The 15,000-nt window shown below is 27.4% G+C and overlaps 1 protein-coding gene across 1 annotated transcript in view; it reads left to right on the top strand.

The window, feature by feature from the left end:
* Nucleotides 1-4,369, top strand: part of LOC100212674 (lanC-like protein 3) — a 13,519-nt gene extending 9,150 nt beyond the window's left edge. The window contains exons 3-6 of the mRNA XM_065793793.1: nucleotides 2,106-2,220; nucleotides 3,127-3,411; nucleotides 3,628-3,969; nucleotides 4,078-4,369. Coding sequence (XP_065649865.1) covers nucleotides 2,106-2,220; nucleotides 3,127-3,411; nucleotides 3,628-3,969; nucleotides 4,078-4,310 — 975 coding nt within the window. The 3' untranslated portion in view covers nucleotides 4,311-4,369. The remainder of the gene's footprint in view (nucleotides 1-2,105; nucleotides 2,221-3,126; nucleotides 3,412-3,627; nucleotides 3,970-4,077) is intronic.
* The last annotated feature ends 10,631 nt before the right edge of the window (nucleotides 4,370-15,000 follow it).

The following is a 15,000-nucleotide window of genomic DNA, read 5'->3' as shown; positions in this document are numbered from 1 at the left end:
TATTGTATATATTCAGTTTGTGGCAAAAAAACTTTTATACATCAAGTTTGCTTTTGCATTTATTTTGCATTTTTTGATTAATTTTGATTATGGTGCATACAATCACACAAAAATATATAAAACTGGTATAGATATTGCTTCACGGATGAGAGTTTGTAATCATTACAATAGTAATAAATAAATAATTTTAAAGAAATAACACAGTAATTACTATATTTAGTCTTTATTAAAATATATTCCATAAAAATATATTCTATATATAAAAAGAATTTTCTTAAAAAATTAAATAGTTTTTTGCCACAAAGTGATGTCACATATGCAAAAAATTTTTTGCTTCAACAATTTAAGTAAAAGCCCTGTTTATCATATTTAATGGTTTAAGAAAAAGGTGATGTAATTTTCCTATACATCCTTATTTAGAAAACCCATTTGAAAAGTGTTAATTAATTGCAATTGGTATAAGAGTTTATAAAATGGTTTGTTTTTTGCAACATATTTTCAACTTTTTCATTTCGGCCATATATATTTATAGCAAAAAAATAAATATAACTAAGAAAAATTTTAATTGTTAAAATAAAATTCAAAGTTTTTTTTAGCTATGTTCTTTTCTTTTCTTTTTTTTTTTTTTTTGCCTCCACAGCAGCACCTTCTGAAGTAGCAGGACTGCCTTATTAAAATTATATAATATATATATATATATATATAATATATATATATATATATATATATATATATATATATATGTGTGTGTGTGTGTGTGTGTGTGTAAATTATGTTAGTGTATTTTACAAATAGAGTGCTCAATGTTCTTAAAGAACAGAGCAATAATAAATTAGTAAAAAACACTCATCTAACTTTTTCTTCTACTTGAAGTTTCACCATTGCTGGATCATCAGGAAGAGTTACTAAATCTCAAAAAAAAAATTAAATTTATAGAAAAAATATTTTACATGAAGTTATAAATTATTGTAAAAAAATTTAATTACTATATTTTTTTGGTTAACGGGAAGTTACAGAAAGTATTTATTAAATAAATTTCTTTGGAATGGGGATAGTTTAATTTGGTCATTTGTTTTTATAATTTTTTAAGAGGTATTTATTTTCGTGCCTACAGTTAGAAATTAATTCAGATTTTTTATTTAATAAATTTTCCTGATTTAAATGAGTAATTATTTCAAATTTTTCTTGCAAACATAGCATACATTTTTTGGAAATGTTATTATAGGCAGGGGCAGATTTTAGAATAGACCATTGTATATATATATATATGTATATATATATATATATATATATATATATATATATATATATATATATATATATATATATATATATATATATATATATACACAACCCGGAGATTTTGGCCGACAGTTTTTTCAATATTTTGTTGACAAAAAGTAAAAATTAAAATGCAAGACCGGAATTATTTTGTTTTATTAATTGATAGACTGCCTGCCCCAACCAAACCCTCAGTCGATGTAGCAACACTCCCTTGTGGGTCAGGCTAAAAGATAGTAGATGTAGCAGCACTCCCTTGCGGGTCAGGCTATTTGTCAGTCGATGTAGCAGCACTCCCTTGCAAGTCAGGCTATTTGTCAGTCAATGTAGCAGCACTGCCTTGCGAATCAGGCTATAAGATAGTCGATGTAGCAACACTCCGCGCATGATTTACGGTAAAAAAAAATAAAATAAAAACATTGTTTATATTGTTAAAAACATTCAGAATGTTTTTAAAACATTATGGTCAATTAAATTTGCGTTTTTGTGGTTTTTTTTAAAAATGATTTATTTGTAATTAAATTAATGGTTTTTACTTTCGTCCAACACGCAAATGTTGGATGAGAGTCAAAAGTAATTAAAAGTGACGTATGTGTTGGCGTAAGAATCACTTTTTTCCTTCCGCTCTTCCCAAAAACAACAAACTATAGATCTATATATATATATATATATATATATATATATATATATATATATATATATATATATATATATATATATATATATATATATATATATATATATATATATAATATATATATATATGCATATATATTTAAAGTTTAACATCTATGGTTCTATATATATGTAATATACATGAATAGGTCAGTTTAAGCGAGATTAAAAAGTTGGACCCTAGCAGAAATGGAATAGGGGCATCATTACTTCTTGGTCATCTTGGGGTATATGCAGTTAATATCATGGTGTGTGATGCCTTAGGTATTTTGTTAATTGTATGTTGATAACTTGTTAAAATAATTTATTTTATTTTCAATTGTTTGTTAATAATATTGTTAGAATAATTTATTTTGATTGCATTTGTATTTGACACACGATAATCAGTATTGTGTAAGTCAATACCGCGAATGATGGTCTCATATTGTGTGGTATTGCTCATATACTAATGTCAATACCATATGGTACAATACAGACTTGATAAGAAGAAAATGAAGATGTAACTTTTTGAACTTAAGACAATATATTGCAAGAATTAGGTTGTCACAATTAATTAAATTAAAATATTGATACCAGATGAGAAATTAAAATACAGATGTGATTCCACACAATTATTTAAATTAAAATAATGATACCAGATGAGAAATTAAATAATATATATGACGTCATACGATATCATTTCTATCATACTAAATGAGTCAATTATATACATCTCAGTTTTTATATAAATTTACTATTTCAAATTACTAATCATTTATTAAAAAAAATTAAAATTCTTGTGAAGACCAATGATACTATCGGTATCAAATATACCGACATAATACCAATACACAGTATACCAATGCCTTTGATACCAGTATTTAGTGGTATCGATACCAATACAGTAAGGTATTGCATAGTTACCAGATGATAAACCGTGACTTGGTACTGATTATCTAGTTTCCACTGATCTTGATATTGATTCTGTAAGGTATCACATTAATACCAGACAATGAACCGAGACTCTATACCAATTATCTAGTGTCTAATTTGTATATTCAGAATATATTGAGGTATTTTTCTTAATTGTGTTACTTTAATTTACTTTGTTTGTTTCATTATATTTTGTATTTTATTATAAATAAAAGCTTTATTATTTTTAAAATGCGTGTGATTGTTTGCACATTTCAGGTCTTCATAATCAATGTAATGAAAGTATTCAAGATTTTCTTAGTATGCAAAAATATTGTGAACCAATTCAGTTTTTTAAGCATGGATCTGATGAGTTGTTTGTAGGTAGGGCAGGGTATCTAGCTGCTGCGTACACTATCAATAAGCGTTTACGCAGAATGGTAGTGTCAAATGACATGATTCAAGTTTTGTGCAGCGTAATAATTGAAAGTGGCAGGCGAATGTCTCAGTATTTCCACCACGAATGTCCGCTTTTATATTCTTATTATGAAACAGAATATCTTGGTACGTTAATACCAAGAATTAAAAAAAAAAATGTTTTTTTTTTGTATTTTCTTTTTAATTTCTTTTTTTTTAATTACTTTACATCACTATAAGTTTTTTCTTTAAAATAATCAGAAAATTTAAATAGTTTTAATTTAAAAAAGTAATACTTTAAAACGTTTCAGCAAATACAATAAACAATTAAGGTATTATTTTATTCACTTGAATTTTTTTTAGGTGCTGGGCATGGTTTAGCTTCTATACTTTTAATGCTTCTGAATTTTCCGCCATGTTATGTGGCTAAACATGATATTGAAAAAGATATAAAAATGTCAGTAGATTATCTTCTTCGTTGCGAAGAAAACGGTAATTACCCACCAGTTGCTAATGAAACTCGAGATGACTGGAACGAGCTCATTCATTGGTGCCACGGTGCTCCAGGTGTTATTTATCTTTTAGTAAAATCTTATATAATTTGGAAAGAACATAAGTACTTAGATGCTGCTTTACGCTCTGGAGAAGTTATTTGGGCAAAAGGATTGCTTAGGAAGGGTCCTGGTTTGTGTCATGGAATTGCTGGTAAACGTTTTTTTATTTTTTTGAATATTTTTATTATTATTTTTTAACATTTTTATTATGTTGATTTATTTTAGTTATAGTAATATATTTAATTATACGGTGTTTTAGGAAACGGTTACGCTTTTCTTCTACTTTTTCGATTAACTCGCGATGAGAAATATTTACGAAGGGCACGACAATTTGCTGCTTTCATGCAAACCGAGGAGTTTAAGTCAAACTCTAGAGTTCCAGATGCTCCATATAGTCTTTTTGAAGGGATTGCTGGAACAGCTTGTTTCTTATCTGATCTCGCTAAACCTGATGACGCTCATTTTCCATTAATTGAAATTCATGAACTATAACATTTTTTTTCTTTATTTTTTATAAACTTTATATTTTTTAAATAAATTTATGCTCTTTATCTTGTATACACTTTATGTTCATATATCCATCTCTGCAGTTTTTATTTGAACATGACATTAAGTCGTTTAAAAATTCATAAGAGAAATTATGAGTAATTAAAAAAGCAGAATTTATTCAAATAAATTAGAATTCAAATATTATATAAATTCGAAATAAAAGACTAAAAAAATTGTAGCTTAATGGGCTAGAGCTGGCGTCGAACCACGAAACTCTTGGTTCTGAGCTAGAACTCTAACCATTGCGCCACGGTTACTCTAAATAATATTAAATTGTGTTGCGCCGAGGCACCCGTTTTTAGCAACCATAAAGATATACAATTTTTTTAATTTTTATTTCAATATAATAACTTTTTAAAAAGTAATTTAATAAGTATTAAGATTAATTATATTCATTTTGAAATCTTACTAATATTTTTGAAATAGCATTATTTAACCTAAATAGTCCACCATTATTAGGGTTTATAGAAAAACCGACTTTTAGAAAAACCGTTTTTCGAATTTCCATATATCCAAAAAAAACAAAACAGTTTTAACTGGTTTTCGAATTTTCTTAAAAAAATTAAAAAGCGGGAATTTATATCAAATCATAAAAAAAAAAAGAATAACACAGAACAAGAAGAACTTTCAAAACCAAAAATTTTAAATTACAAATAATATTTGATTCTATTTCATTTACAGTATCGTCCACAATTATTTTCGTCGCATAACTATTTTCGTTGCCGTCCATAATTATTTTCGTCGCGTCCACAATTATTTTCGTAATAAAAATACTTTATTTTTCAAATGTTTTCAGTAAATTAAGAAAAAAAATTCAAGCATAATTTAATCACATAAACTCCTTACGCTAAATTCCTTTCAACACCCACTCACGCATGTGAGAATAACAATTTTCAAAAGAGTATTCAATAAAACCTGTTAAAATCTCAGTAATAATGCTAATCATTTTTTGTGGATTATTAGGTCGTGGTTGTATCCTTCTGAATAAATTTTTCATCACACCAAAAAACTCCTCGATAGGATTAAGTTGAGGGTAAAAACTGGATGTAAGGTGGTAAAAACTGGATGGTATAATTGCTTTCTCGAAATGCCGATTCTACAGTTGATGAATGGTGGAATCGCGCAATTTCCATTATTACAACATATCTTCGATCACTTAAAGCTGGTCTTAAATCTTGCTCGATCCACTCGTTCATGCTAGCAGTATTAAAGGCCCCAACCTTTATTTTAAAACCAATACATCCCGTAACTGAAATGGCGCATATTAAGCTAACATTCCTTCCTCTCTGTATGGAGACTGTAATATATAGGGTACTTCCCAACAATGTATATCCATAATGTCGTGAATCGTGCTAATTAAAACCGCTTTCATCAATATAAATCAGATCAGAATTTTGCTTAAAAGAAGCATGGTTGCAAAACGTGAACCTTGTTGTATTACATGAGCTGAATTTCTCGGAACAACGACCGATTTAAGCCTATTACGGGTATATCCCATTTGTTTTAATTCTCTTTTAATTGTAGTTGTCGAGCATTTATGTTTTTCGGGCATTAATTCTGCAATGTCGATCGTAATTAATGCGTTATTGCATTAATTAATAATTCAATTTTTCTCTTTCTTTCAATATTATCTCGTGCCGCTCTGCCACGCTTTTTAGGCACTGTATTTTGATCTTGTTCAAGTTTTAGTATCCAGTTTTAAATCGCTCTAGTTGAAAGACCTGTTGCAGTTGCAATAGATCGACTTGATTCGTTGCTATTCATCATTCCTTTTATTGTAGAAATATTTTCTTCGGTTGCAGTTTTGTTTTTTGTTTGTTCTTCTGTTTCGACATTCGAATGATTGATGTTTGTATTGTTTTCGTTTGCCATTATATATTTCGTGATAAAAATACTAAAGTATTTTTATTACGAAAAAAATTATGGACGCGACGAAAATAATTATGAACTACAACGAAAATAATTATGGACGCGACGAATATAATTGTGGACAATACTGTATTTAATTTTTCTTTAGGAATTAGGATTTGTAAAAACAAATAATTTCGACTGAACAATGGCTAAGTCTTGTTCTTAATTTAGACACGATGATAGGACCGAAAGTTTAAAAAGACAGAAGCGAAAGCCAAATTTGGCTTTCGCTTCTGCCTTTTTTAACTTTCGTAATAAAAATTAATTTTTACAAAATTATTTTTTTAATTTATTTGCTAATTTCATATTTAGTTGAAAAGATTTGGGCAAAAATTATTAACTAATTAAATTTTGAAAACTTTAATCGGAGTTTTGATATTGACCACGGTGACCCATCAAGCAAGCGAATTCTCACATAAGTAAATTAAGAAAGCTGTGTTAAGAAAAAGCCCATCGTTTCTGGGTAAGAGAACCTACCGGTACACAACAAGAATTTTTAGCAAGCTTAGTCTTCAAGCAGAGAACATCTCTTGTGATATCAATTCTTGTTACACGAAGTTGAAAAATATTCTGTCTGGGCCTCAAATTCTTGTTAATATGAATCCTTGCACACTGAGCAACATTGACGCTAAATACCTTTGAAGGTCCATACCAATAATTAGCGTCTTCTACAAATCTTTTTAAAGTTATTGTGAGCGATGTTAAACAGACCAAAACATTTGAAACATTGCAAATGAAAAACAAAGTGTAGCTTTTAGCTTTTTTGGTCTCGGATCCAGACTTTTGAAAGAGTTTTTATTTATCCTAGTTTTGAATCAAATCAATTATTTCATTGAACAGAAAAAAGTAACATTAAATTTTAAAGTATGCTGGGGATTAATTAATAAATCATCTCTGCAGTACTTACTCAAAAAGATTTAATCAAAGGATTAGTCACCTTGAGTATGCTCAAAGGCTTTAGAACTGCAAACTTGACAACAAACATTTGTAGAAAATTGAGGTGGCTTTTTGTTAGAATTCATTTATGGTTTAGAATCTAATGAAAAATTTTTTTTTTATTAGTAAGGTATCAAAGAAAAAATGTTAAGCGCTGTAAAAAAGTATGTATTTGGAATGCTGTTATTTCGCTCATATGAGCAGTGGCAGTTTAAGGTAATCAGAGAGACCTAAACAGTAAACGGAACTGCGCTTCATTCAAAATTTTGACAGAACGACCCTTCCTTTTAAGTTGGTAGTGACTTCAAAGTTTTTTTTAGTTATTGTTACCTAGTTAAGTTCTCCAAAAAGCCCTAAAGATTTTATCACAGAACACAGATGAAGATAGGGTTATCCAGAAAGTTTTCTTCCCTTCCAATAACGGTTATTGAGCTTGAGCCGGCATGAAACCTCCTGGTTCTGAGTCACAATTCTTATCTCTGCGCCACGGCTGCTGTTTATTAAAAGCCACCTTTAATAAAAATTTATTTTCATTTTGTCTAAAAATGATAACAAATGTTATCATTTTTAGATGATATGCTAACAAATATTATAGGGTTTTCTAATATATTGAGCATTTTTCTGAGTTAATATTTAGATATCAATTTCTTGATTTTTTGTTATTAGAAAATATGCATTTTTACCATGTTTAGGTGATTTTCTCGGGACAATTCCGTACTCAATCAACTTAAAACAAGTAAAAGTTTTACTGCCACACCAGGGATTACTAAAACCATAAATTTAGTTCTATGTAGTCTCTTATTTTATGTAGTGGCGAGGACAGGACCGACGTAAAAAAAAGTAAAACAATTAAGTTATTAAACAATAATATAATCAATAAATGTATTTTAATGCTCTACCATTTCTAAAAATTTAAAATTTTTAGAAATAAAAGCAAATATAAAATGCGAGTTAATAAAATATTGGCTGAACCCTTATATTGTATAAGAGAGATGAAAAAAAAAAAAATGAACTGCCAAAGAGTAAGAAAACCTAATTTACTGTAAGACTGATATTTTTACATTAACTATGAACAACATATAATACACAACCAGCCATATAATAAAGGCCAGCATTCATCTGATCATTTAAAAACTAACTGACTTTTATTAATTATCACATATATAAGTAATGACATCTTTCATCAGGTAGATTGTGCTACGATCTGAATTTATACTAGAGCAATGACAACCACTTTCTTGAAATGACGGTCACAGAATGAATTGAAGGTTACAAAATAATTTCAACTGTTGAAGACTAAAACTGTTTTTTACTATTGAATAAATTGGATTGAATCTAAATGATTGAGTTTAAAAAAATTGTTAAAACAACAATTGTCAAATAAAAATTACTGCCAATTATATGCCTTATAAAGTAACACTTTAGAATAAATGAGTAAAAATTCTTCTCAAGTAACGTTTTTGTTTCACTCACAGTATATATAAAATATTAAGAAAAGTATCGGTTTGTCTTAATTTTAAAAATGACAAATATCTTATCTAGTAGCAACGCAAAAAGAAACCTGTCAATACCAAGTTAATTTTTCAAACATTTTGAAGATGCCAGGAAGAAATTATTGGTAATCTTCTGAAAGTTATTTTTATTATTAATTCTTGTAGTATATTGAATAAAGCCAGATTAGTTTGTGTGAAAGTATTTTAACGTTTAAATTCATTGCCCCCTAACACAACTTCAAAAGTTACATCAGCATAGGCTAAAAGACGACTTAAAAGATTGCAAATTATAATTACATAGGTTTAACGCCAGTGTTTCAATATCTTTTGGGTTTGGGCAGGGATTAAAAATGCCATTTTTGATGTTTGATGACATCGATTTCCTAAAATTGATTTTTTAAAACCCGATGCCCTTAAAGACGTTAACCAATTTTGCAGAATAGGAATTTGTAACATTATATTATATACCATCAAGAAGTTGTAACATTATACCATCAAGAATTTGTAACATTATACCATCAAGTACCATCAAGAAATTGAAAAAAAAAAAAAAGGAGTTAAAGAGGAGATTTGATCAAATTTTCAACTTTTTAGAGGATAATAGAGAATTTCAGAGAAGATTTTTTTAAAAAAGAGGACTTTAGAGGATTTTAGAGAAGCCGCGACCACCCTTATATATATATACAAATAATTTTAAATGTATTCTACAATTTTTTTTTAATTCTGATTGACTCCCGATAAGGCTGCAAGCAACCACTATTAAGTTGGGAGTTACTAGAAAAAAAAAGAATAGAGTTATAGAGTAAGGCAACGGTTGACAGAAAATTTGAATAGAGTACACAATATTCTCAAAAAAAACAGAGCAATAATAAATTAGTAGAAAATCAATTGCCAAACTTTTTTCATTTTACACTGTGTTTCATCAATTAAGACTCATCAGATTTCTAATGAGTCTTAATTTAATTGATGAAACAAAAGTGATAGTTGCTAATTTATATATATAATATACCTCGAACATCATCTGAAAAATCATCTGAAAAACAGAGTTTCCAGGTATATATATATATATATATATATATATATATATATTATATATATATATATATATATATATATATATATATATATATATATATATATATATATATATATATATATATATATATATTGTATATATATATATATATATTTTATATATATATATATATATCTGTGTGTGTATGTGTGTGTGTGTGTGTTATGTGTAATGCTTCAGATTCATTAATAAAAAAAAAACAACTTTAAAAACAGTTTTTTTTTTCTACCATTACTAAAAGTATTCAAAACTAAATACTATATAAAAACAAATGGGTTTAAAAAATCTCCAACACTAGCAAAACTTTTTCTAAAACTTCTTTCAAATTTTTGGCAAACTCACTGGCTGTAAGTGTTTTAAAAGCTACATATATATAATAGAAGTTACCTAATAAATAAAAAACATGACTTGTTTATTATAAAACATCAATAGATCATGTTAGTTATAATATTATCACTATAATAAGTAAAAAATGAAACCTGAAGACTAAAATCTAAAATAAAAAACTTCATAGTACAGTTTGTTATCTTTTCAAAAAAGGATTAATCAATAAAATAAATGATATGATTTGCAACTTTATTTAGCCAATTAGATGGTATCATCTTGGTTGATTTTCCATTTTTTTACATACAATCATAAAAAAACCATTGATTTTTTATGTAGGGCAAAGATGTGAAGTGAGCATTAAATCCAAGAGTTATGCATGCCAAGGAAAAGTAATATTTTTCCATTACAATTTTTTTTGAAAAATTCATTAGCAAAGAAATTGATATCTTAGGAATATCTGATCTGATTTTGCCTGATCTTCTCTTAAGCCTATTTTTTTGTAAAAGTGTTCTAAACTATTTACATTTCCAGAGAGATAATGAACAGCTAAAATGTGAACACAATTTTTTGAGGCACCACAAGTACAATGTGCAGATGGATTCAAATTGACAGAATGGATAACTGTTTCTGATTCTTTCACTTACCAATTTCAATTTTCGAGAACAAATACAACTCCATTTTTATTTAATATATCCTTTGCTAATGACGGTATTGAATAAACAAGTTTTGGAAGTTCACTTTTAAATGGTTTTTCAATTAACATCTCTATAGAAGCGTAAGGAGAAGAAATATTGTTTTGATCTTTGTTATGTATTTCAGTTTCTTTTATATGCTTTACTATGTCATCTGATAGGATAATTTGATTAGCGCTAAGTTCATCTCTTGATCGTAACACAAAGGCAAACTCATCACACAACTGATACAAACCAACATTATAGTATCCCTTTTCAACTTCTCTATAAAAATAAGCACTGAGATAATTCATGGCCAAAATGCAAGAACCCATTTTTGTTATTTTGTTATCAGTATGATCCTTAATAACTTTATTTAATGACTTTGATGCATGATTGGTAATTCCAAAGTTTGGGTACTTTATCCCTTCCTTTGCTAAAACAAATGCAGCAGCACGAGAAATAACATCAGCATGTATTGAGTATAGTTTTTTTGAAATTTTTGTTCATTCCAAGGCATGATATTTTCTTTTGTTAGACTTTTAAGTCTTGACTCATTCAAAAATAGATTTTGATTGAAGAATGTATTTCATGGCTTTTACAGCTTCATCATAATCTGATGATGAAAATTTACCATTCTTTCTTATCCATTCCTTAACATTTTTACATAAATGGTTCCAACATGCCAAACTTTTTGTGTTATCAAAATACTGAGAGCCTTCAAACTCACGATCAGAAATCAAATAAATAACTTCCTGGATTCATTAAAATTTTTTCCACAAACGTAATCTTTTACTGTTTGGAAAAACTATATGTGATTTTATGCTAATGTATTTTCATGTATAAAAAATACAAATGGAACAGTCGGCAAAGAATATAAGTATTTATTCATTTTTGTTTCCAAACAAACGTGTCGATAAGCTAAGCATGACAAATAATAATTTCCAAAACTGAATGTTGTGTCATAGTGAAGTGTAATTTATTTTCTAGATAGTAAATCTAACATTTCTTCCAGTTGTGCAACAATTTATTCATAACAATACAAATGACTAGGTAACTTTCTATTTTTCTAACAAATGGATGAATGGAATACGCAACAAGATGACTATTCCAAATTTCATCCTTATTATGAAAATCATTTTTTTCAGCATTTTTTGCCATAATATTTGTAATTTGTTTAGAATTTCTTGGAGTAATAGAAGTTAATATATGACTACCTTCATTTCATAAAATAAACTCATTTGATAAAAGAAACTGATATTCATCCATGGGTTTTTTTTCTCCTTTAGTCAAAACTTGATCAAAAACATAATGAGATGAAATGTAAAAAAAAGCTTTTGATTTTGTTTAGTTTCCATGACATCTATCAACATATGATTTTTCATTGCCCAAGTAATGAATCAATGTTTTTTTTCCATATTGCAACATATATTCATGCTTTTCAAAACTGTTAGTATAAGTTTTGCGAACTCTTGCATAAAGATATGTCTTAACAATTAAACCGTTTCCTAATGCACAAACTTTTTTTGTTCCTCCACGTATATCCATCTGCTCGCAAATGCTTTTTTAATGTTTTGTCGCAGGAAATTGTAAATCCATTAATTTCTTCTGCTTTGGGACGTACAGGTATAGTTTCTTCTCCATTATTAAAATTAGTAGCATTCTGTAATAGAGTCAGAACTTCATTGATGGAAAGTGTCTCTGTTTTTTTAGTTATGGTAAGAGTTGCTGCTGTTGTATTCAAATTTGCTATTGAATTTTCTGATATCACGGAAAGTGGAATAAAAACTTTGTCAGAAGTTTTATCATGCATATTAACCTTAACAGTGTCATATGACATATATAATAAACATATGTGTATATATATATATATATATATATATATATATATATATATATATATATATATATATATATATATATATATATATATATATATATATATATATAAATATATATATATATATATATATATATATATATATGTATATGTATATATATATATATATATATATATATCACTCTGAATTAGATTGTGTTCAGAAATAATTTGCCGACCTCAATCTTTTAGAGGAAAAAATGATTTGATATAAAGGTCTTACCATAAAACATCGAAACGAGGTTGACAATTTTACGCCAACCTCAAACACTTTTAGGTCGGCAGTTAGGTCTGCATTGTCGAGTGCTGACCCTATTTCCGAAGGTTGTATATATATATATATATATATATATATATATATATATATATATATATATATATATATATATATATATATATATATATATATATATATATATATATATATATATATATATATATATATATATATATATATATTTATACACACACACAAAAACGCACACACACACATAGCAAATAGCAAATTTGTAAAAAATACTAAAAAAAATGATGCTGACATTTAAAACCATATAATAATCATAGTATTAGTTAAACTGTAGCTGCGTTAGCAGCAAATGAGTTAGAAACTCACTTTGACAGCTTTTGATAATATACTGCAATATAACTTCAGTTTAAAAGATACAACATTTGATAATATAATGCAAAAGCTGAAAATTTAAACAAATAAAAAATACTAAAAAGTTGTCTAATTTGTTCTTGAAACTGTTTATATTTGTTGAATTGACAACTTCCAATGCATTCCATAATTTTGCTGGTCTAATTTTTTGTGGCGACTTTTAAATAATATTAAATCAGTTTTTTCATAGTAAATTTTGTCGGCATTTAGTCAGTTGCATAGTTTTTTAAAATCTTAGTTAACGTATTTGTTGATTTTTTTTATGGACTTATTAAAATAGAGAAGATTTTTCTCATCTGCAAAGGACTCTACAAACTTTTAAAGCCTAAAACATGTCATTTATATATATAAGAAACAGAAAAGGGCCAAGGACAGATCCCTGAGGAACACCTACTTTGATATCGTTTACGTTTGAGCTCACCCCATGAATGGATACTAATTGAGTTCTATTAGTAAGAAAAGATTTGAACCAGGAGTTTAAAACTCCTTTAATACCATAGTAGGATAGCTTATAAAGTAGGATGTCAACATTTACAGTGTCAATTGCTTTTTGAAGATTGATAAAAAATACCACATCCAAACGTTCCTTCCTCCAGAGAATCTTTAATTTTTTTCTGATAGACCTATTAAAGCAAGAGTAGTTTGTTTGAAAACCAAATTGTAACTTAAAAAACAGTTTATTTTCATTGAAGAATTCATATAAGTGGTTAAACATTAGCCTTTCAAGAATTTTATTAATGTTGGAGGGGAGGGAAATTGGCCTATAGTTTGGCATAAATAGTTTTGAATCAGTTTTAAAAATAATTATAAATTTGTTAGTTTTTAAGTTTTCTGGGAAAACACCACTTGAGAAAGAGATTTAAAAAATATTAGAAAGAACTCTTGAAAGTTTTGTTTTTAATAGTTTTAGAATTTTAGACGATTGCTCAACATATTTATTTTATTGACAGTAAATATAGAGTAGTTTAGCAGCAAACTTCAATTTGTTTAATAAAAGTATTTTAAAGAAAGTTTATTGTTATTATTCAATGAAGTCTTTATAAGTACACTAATTTTTTTATTTTATTTTATTTATATTTAGAAAATTGACAAGGAGTGCAAGCATTGGGAGAAGCCTTGTGTTGTAAACTACTTGGGTATAAAGCTAGACAATAGCTTAGCCTGGACTTATAACGATATCTCTAATAAGTTGAATACATTCCTTGCCATTCTGTCAAAGCTAAGACATTTCATACAACAAAAAACTTTAATATCTATTTACTATAATTTATTTCGTTCTCACCTCACATGTAGTTTTCTATCATGGAACCAAAACATAAGTTGCCTATTTATCATGCAGAAAAAAGCAGTCAGGATTATTGAATTTCTACCAAAAAATACCCACAAAACTTTAAAATTACCTGATATAATCAAAATTGAAAATTGTTTATTTAATCAAAGCTGCTCAAACAAAAAGCTACCTCAAATATTTAATAAATGGTTTACTCTTTGCGATGCAACTAGCTGTCAACCCACAAAAATATCTTATAGAGGTGCACAAAAATATCTTATAGAGGTTATAGAGTGTGCAAACATATAATACAAGATCTTACGGTAAACATTCCTTGAAATACTCTGCATTAATGGACTGGACTCAACTTAAAAATAAATCAAAAATAATCCCTCTAAAGTAGTAGAAAATCA

The sequence above is a fragment of the Hydra vulgaris genome, chromosome 03 (genome assembly GCF_038396675.1).
Source record: "Hydra vulgaris chromosome 03, alternate assembly HydraT2T_AEP".
Lineage (NCBI taxonomy): Eukaryota > Metazoa > Cnidaria > Hydrozoa > Anthoathecata > Hydridae > Hydra > Hydra vulgaris.
The sequence above is the reverse complement of the archived record's forward strand: the minus strand, read 5'-3'. Positions and strand labels throughout refer to the sequence as shown.